At 30.3% G+C, this 6,567-nt stretch overlaps 1 protein-coding gene and 1 long non-coding RNA gene across 2 annotated transcripts in view; one reads left to right on the top strand and one right to left on the bottom strand.

Moving 5' to 3' along the window:
- LOC136795894 (uncharacterized) overlaps positions 1–6,567 on the top strand; it is a 355,650-nt gene that overhangs the window by 185,925 nt on the left and 163,158 nt on the right. The window lies entirely within an intron of this gene.
- The window catches only part of LOC106686834 (putative fatty acyl-CoA reductase CG5065), a 13,487-nt gene that overhangs the window by 3,736 nt on the left and 3,184 nt on the right, over positions 1–6,567 (bottom strand). Inside the window, exons 3-7 of the mRNA XM_014430391.2 lie at positions 4,139–4,246; positions 3,159–3,299; positions 2,938–3,086; positions 2,752–2,861; positions 944–1,133 (exon numbers count right to left, since the gene is read on the bottom strand). Of these exons, the coding sequence (XP_014285877.1) occupies positions 944–1,133; positions 2,752–2,861; positions 2,938–3,086; positions 3,159–3,299; positions 4,139–4,246 (698 nt within the window). The remainder of the gene's footprint in view (positions 1–943; positions 1,134–2,751; positions 2,862–2,937; positions 3,087–3,158; positions 3,300–4,138; positions 4,247–6,567) is intronic.

The following is a 6,567-nucleotide window of genomic DNA, read 5'->3' as shown; positions in this document are numbered from 1 at the left end:
TTTTATTTTTAGATAGGTATATAATATAATATAAATAGGTGACCGTATAATTTAAAATATGAAGAAGATGGCAGGGAACAAAATAAATGATATATAAATAAATTTGGACAATAAATAGTTTAAAACTATTCTGTTCTTTTTTGACCTCAACCTTGACCATCTTCTTCATATTTTTTTAAATGTATTCATATATTATTTCTTTTTATTTTGTTTGTTAGTTGACTGTTTTTTTAAATTTTTACTTTTATTCATATTTACTATCTCAGTATTTATATATATCTATTGAGTAACATATTCTTTTGTCGTTAACAATTTTAGAATACATTATTATAATATATTGCTAAAAATTTGACTAAAATGTTGCACATTTGTCGTGCAAATTATCAATAAACGATTATACCTTTAATTGGTTTCTCCATTTTTCAGGAATTTAAGTATTTGAAGATATTTATCGTAGGAAATTCTGCTGCTAAAAATTGTTTGTAATTAAAATTATAGATAAACCTGTTTCATCTTATTTTTAAAATTATATACTCAGATTATTATTTATTTTTTCTCTCTTATTATCTAAATGACTGCTGATTTTTTTGCTCTTTATAATTTTATTATCTCACATCGATTCTATAGTCATTAAAAAAAGAAATACTGGAGAAATGTGTTCTATATTTATCCGTGTTCTCTAGCAGCTTTAGCTAGTTCAGGTAACTTAAGGCTTAGAGCTATTTGACTTCGATGTATTTTAGAATGATGAGTGTTTCCTGTCAATTGTCGATGAGTTGACCTTCTATTCTACCTCTTTGGTATTTTTTAGACCAATGATATATAGCATAATCTCATATTACACCCAACAGACCACAACAATATTTTTTAAACTTTATATAGATTTTTTTTCTGTTATTTTGATAAGATTGTAATTTTTCACTATACAAATTGAAACTCTTACTTTACATGAAGTTTCCATGGTGCGATGAGGAAGGCTTTTATTGCTGTGTCGACTGGTATGAGATCTTGGTTGTCATCTAATGCCCCTTTGAAAACTCGAAGCACACCCAAGCCGATGAGAGAACTGATCGAGAAGCAGGCATTTGTTCCGTCGCTCCAGGCTGGAATGGGATCATAATCTGTTGCGCTTACTGAAAAAAGTATGAACTTAGTATTGGTTCGTTTAGGTATACTTGGTGATAAAGCTTTAACAAATTCGAAATTGTTGGAAAATAAAAATATCTTTGAGGGACTTCACTAAATTATTTTTGTGTTTTAGTTGTTTACGTTAAAAAAAACACCAAGTAAAACTTCTATGTTTATTATTTAAAATCTTTCTTTGTTAGGAGAAATAGTTAATAATGTGAAATTTTAACAATCATGCACCCCGTAATATTTCGATCTATTGAAAGGTCGCATGAATTGTATTTTTTGTTCTTTCCTGTAAGTTCTTACTTAACGATTCGTCTGATTTTTAGAATAAACTATAATTTTTTTAATATGGTGGGTATAAGTGGTCTGTTTAACTGTTACAATCCCTCTTCAAAAAATATTTGTTAAACGAAACCTCTTTATGTGATCCATCCACCACCGAAAGGTTCCCTCCCCACTTCCTCATGTTTTAAAACAATCTATAGTACTATAAAAAATTGAAGTTGATATCTAATTTTAAAAGCAGTTACATGAACTGATATCTTACAGTTTTTAGCTCAAAATCCAATTGAATCGACTTAGAGAATGTATTAAGTAGTTAAGAGTATTTCACCGAGGTTAAAATCACCAAAAACTAGAAATAAGAAAAAATTCATATTTTTTCTTTTTTTTGACAATGTTGCGTTTGCACCCGGGGTATAACAATTATTCGTTGGGCCAACATCATAAACAAATTAGCTAAAAATCAAAACTACCGGATCTCTTTTTTTTTTGTTTTCTCTAACCTCCTCAATATCTTTATTTACAACAAATACAATAGAAAATATATATACATAAATCATAACTAATTTTGTTTTGCCACATGACATTTTAAGAAAGGTTTACAGGGTCCTCTGAAGGTGGTTTTACAATCGTTGCATAATAGCCAGGAGACTTTCTAAGAATGGGTAAGGGCCATTCCGGCTGGTGGTAGTGATGGTGTGAGTGACTTAAGTCTACACAGCCTGAAGTCCTTCCATCGGCAAGGACGTCAACCAAAGGGACCGTCCCAGTCTTGTTGTTCCTCCGGCCTATGATAACTGGCATAGAGGGAAGCTGGAGTTCTTTGTGGATGATACTGTTTTTGGCCTTCTGCAATGAGGTGCCTCGGAAAATCCGCCGGAGGGTAGAGCTCTGGTAGCTCTGTAGCTTGTGGAGCGTGGTTTTATAGAGGTGCCGCAGCAAGTGTTCACCACAGACCATTTTAGGTCTGATGATGGCCTTATATATTTGCAGCTTTAGCCTAATAAATAGTTTCGGGGACTTAAGTAGGCAGTATGTGTTATATGGGACATGATATTTATGTTATTAGGCGTTAATTATTTATTAACTGAGCGGGTTAGGGCGAGGGTCTCAGAGCGCTTATTTTAGAAGGCTGTGGGTTCGAATCCTATCTTAGTCGGTCAAAATGTACGTATTTCACTGCGGCCCCAAGAATTGAATCTTGAAATTCCCACTCTGGAGCTGTATAGGTCTTGAGTGGAGAAAAAAAAACTCTTGGATTATTTGTGTTCTTTAAAGACCACGAACCCCAACATCCTCTCCTTATTTAATTACTTTATGCTTGTTACCACTCACCTATTCCTGGCCTCAAGATAATGACAGGAAAGAACTGACGGTATTCGTTCACCATTTGTTCGCCGAATGACTTTGACCAAGTGTACGGGTTCGGATGTTCGCAGAGGAGCCTGAAGAACATCCTAATATTAAGAACATTGCAAAATATAAATAGTATGATTATATCTTATTTGAAATGTACCTTACTTTTCTCTGAGAGGGTCTAGTGTGTTTGGTTCGGTTTTCAGAAGTCTCATCATTACTTTCCAGTCTTGGCAGGCAGGGTGAATTTTCTCGGTAACAGTGGAACAATCCATATTAAAGTTGCAATAAGCTGTTGATACATGAACGAAAACCTATAATAATGTTTAGATTACTACTCAAGATAAAGGAAAATTGAGATATTGAATTTTTAATGAAATAATTACCTTAAGATTTTTAATAGTTTTTCCCAGTTCCAACATTCCTAAAGTACCCCTTGTATTTTGTATAAGTGCGTCTCTTATGCTGTCTGTAAATTGAATTAAAGCTGCTACATGGTATATTATCGTAACGTTTTCCTGTAGTAGCTGCAACCAAATATGTTTTTAAATTAAAAAAAACATTTAATTAATTGCGCCATAAAATTTAAAAACGTTTATTTCAAATATTCAACAAATATTTCTTTTTTTATTTTTAATTATTATTGTTATTTGTAAATTTAAATATGGATTAAGAGAACTACGATCCTTAAAAGAATTTATTTATATAAGTTCTAGATTACTTTTGCACAATTTAATTAACGCTCAAGAAAATAATTTTTAGGATGATAATTTTAATTTTTTTCTGATAATAACTTATAAAACGTTTCTTAATTCATCTTAAACATTTTAATTATTTTGTATATACAAGTATATTTTTTTGATAAAGAAAAATGATCTGAATGGTTGCCAAAAAAGTAGTTCATAATAGTATATAAAAACAATTTGATTATGCCCCAACATTTCACCGCACACAGCAAGGGCTGTATAACAAGATGCAGAAAACTAAGAGAAAAAAAAAAATAATGAACGTTAGTTAATACTCAAACGAATAGTTTTTGTAATATTTTGAAATCTTTGTTTGAATTCCACCTCTTTATTTATAATGCCATCTCCCTTTATTAATTATGTTCGGTCATATTCCAATTAGATTTATTTATTTATTTTTATTGCTTGCTTGATTCTCTGGGATTTTGCCGAATGTTTGTAAATTTATCCACAAAACAGCTAAATTTTTAATGATTACAGGCTAGCCTTATTTCGGAATTGTAATTATTATTTATTATAATGGCGAAGTATGATCATGTCCAAATTTCATAAAGTTTTAAAAAAAAAAACTTTTAGCAAGACTATTACACCTCAATAAAGAATAAAATACAATGACTTACCTTTCTGTGTTCGTCTGATATACCCATATCTTCCTCATTAATATTACCCGGTATTAGGACTACTTTTTTAAATGCTTCTGGTTTTTCGGATCTGAGTTTTTCGAACAACTGTAAAATAAAAAAATATATATATTGAATCGCTTGCTTTTTTTTGCGTTTTTATCGTCTAATAAAATTATGAATACGACTTGGTTCTCCAAGAAAAATCAGCCTCATTGAAATTATAGCAATCAAGTTATATACGCTAACGAACTAAGTACCTATTTTTAAAAAAAATGTTTCATCTTCTATTTCCTGTTAGAAAATTAATTCAATTTCAACCAACACCATACATAAGATACAATAAGTGTCCTTAAAACGTATGTGTAAACCTATTTAAGGTAGACATCACCTATATCATATATCATTCATTATATCAAAGAAATATTTTTCTTTCAGTACTCTATATCCTTAAAAGTTCCTGTAACTCTAAAACATAATAGCACATTTTTTTTTTTAATAAGAATAATTTTGCCAAAATGTGAGCCCCAAAGAGTTTAGCAGTTGCCGAGGAATTGTTTTCAAAAACCATAGTTTTTTCCGAATAACAAATAATTTATATTTTATGAATTTATTTTAGCAAATCTCATGGGAACTGCTTGCTTTTATTAAAAAAACATTATAAACTACTTTGTAGTTTATTTAACGAGTTTCAATTTGAGCGCTAGTAGACCAGTTCTTCTGATAGTTCTCGATATATATAATTTGTCAAAAAACAAATGTTTTTTTTCCAAAACAACTAGAAATATACACTTTATAAATCTATTACAACGAAACATCAACTTTGTGTAACATTTATTTTGGTAAGTTTTGTGAAAACTACTACTTCTACGATGATAATCATTAAGAACAATTTATGTTGTGAGATGATTTTCGAGTTTGACTTCGAAGTTATCGAAGATTTTTCTTTTTGTTTTTTCATTTATAAAATAAACCCAGGGTGTATACCTGAAAAGTTCAATACCAAATTTTTATGGGCATTTACTGAGGTACGTGGGGTAAAGTGAAATATAACGAATTCACTGTCAAATTTGATTCCATCTTATATAAGGTGGCAGATGTTTACATTTCTGGTCTATTCACGATCAAAAAGTTTCTTCAGATTTTTTTTTTTTAATTTCAGGAGTTGGCTACCGATATATACTGTAAATTATGGGCTGCGACTAATCTGAAACTGGATTCAATTGATTACAGAAATTTTATTTAAAATATTATTTTTAACAAAAATAATAAGGGGAAAAACATTTTATATGGGAAATACCGAGATGAAAAATGCCAGCCATTGTCTATTTGCTTTCCCAGTGCTGTTTCCACAAAATTGTATAAACACCCTTTGTTTTTCCGTTGCATTGTGGATTTTCAAGTGTTCCGATATTGCTATGCATTGTTTGTTGTTATAATACGTAGTTATGTGTCAGAAGATTTTTTATTTGATATGAGTATATTTTATTATAGTATTCGAATGTCAGGTTCTTAGATATGTAATAGTATTACCTTTTTTGTTTTATTATTTTTTTCAGGAGAATAAATGAGGGAAATGGTCATTAGAGCTCTATGTGTCTAAAAAAGAAATAATTATAAGAATCATATAGATATTATGTTTTCTATATATTATATAATTTTTTCACCTGCAGAATCTTAAGGAAATTTGTTTTGCATCCGGAATGTTTACATTATATTTCTCAAATCTGAGAGAAATAAATAAGAAATATTATAGCTTATTAAAAATAAGTAAATCGATTAATTATAATACTGATTAAATATTGTAAAATTTTATAATTACAAAATTATGAAAATAAAATAACTTTAAATCAATTATTAAATTCATTGTGTTTCCACAGCAAAAAAAAAAAAAAAAAACTCAATACAAGAATGACAGAATCAAAGAATTTTTTCGTATTGAGTTTGCAAAATAAATAATAATAAATAGTAATAAGAATAACAAAAAGCAGTAATGTAAGTAGTAAATGTAATTGATAAAATCATTTTAATACTAATTCCTAACTTTCCTCACACTCTGGCCAGTATCGGTTTTTTAAAAAATGAAATCCACGTCAAAGATGTTGGCCTGGTTATCTACAGGTGACCATCCTATTCTAACTAGGGTTGGGGGTCAGGTTTTTAATTTTGTGGGACCACCGCTTAATGAACAAGTCTACGCCCCAAGCCGGATGATACGAACCGGTACCGCCCGCAGACCTCAGATAGACTTGCGCCTGAACCCTCAGCTATGGTACGGCCCTGAAAATACTTTATTGCACGCGTAATAATTTTATGGTATAAAACTTACATTATGGTACGAAGCAGGTGCGTAGGAACAAAGGTGAGGGAGGGGTTGATGGATGCGGTTCTGCAGGCTGTTGGTTTTTTTCCCTATCAATATATATATA

Source organism: Halyomorpha halys, unplaced genomic scaffold (assembly GCF_000696795.3).
Source record: "Halyomorpha halys isolate HHAL.00 unplaced genomic scaffold, Hhal_1.1 Scaffold886.1, whole genome shotgun sequence".
NCBI lineage: Eukaryota > Metazoa > Arthropoda > Insecta > Hemiptera > Pentatomidae > Halyomorpha > Halyomorpha halys.
The sequence above is the reverse complement of the archived record's forward strand: the minus strand, read 5'-3'. Positions and strand labels throughout refer to the sequence as shown.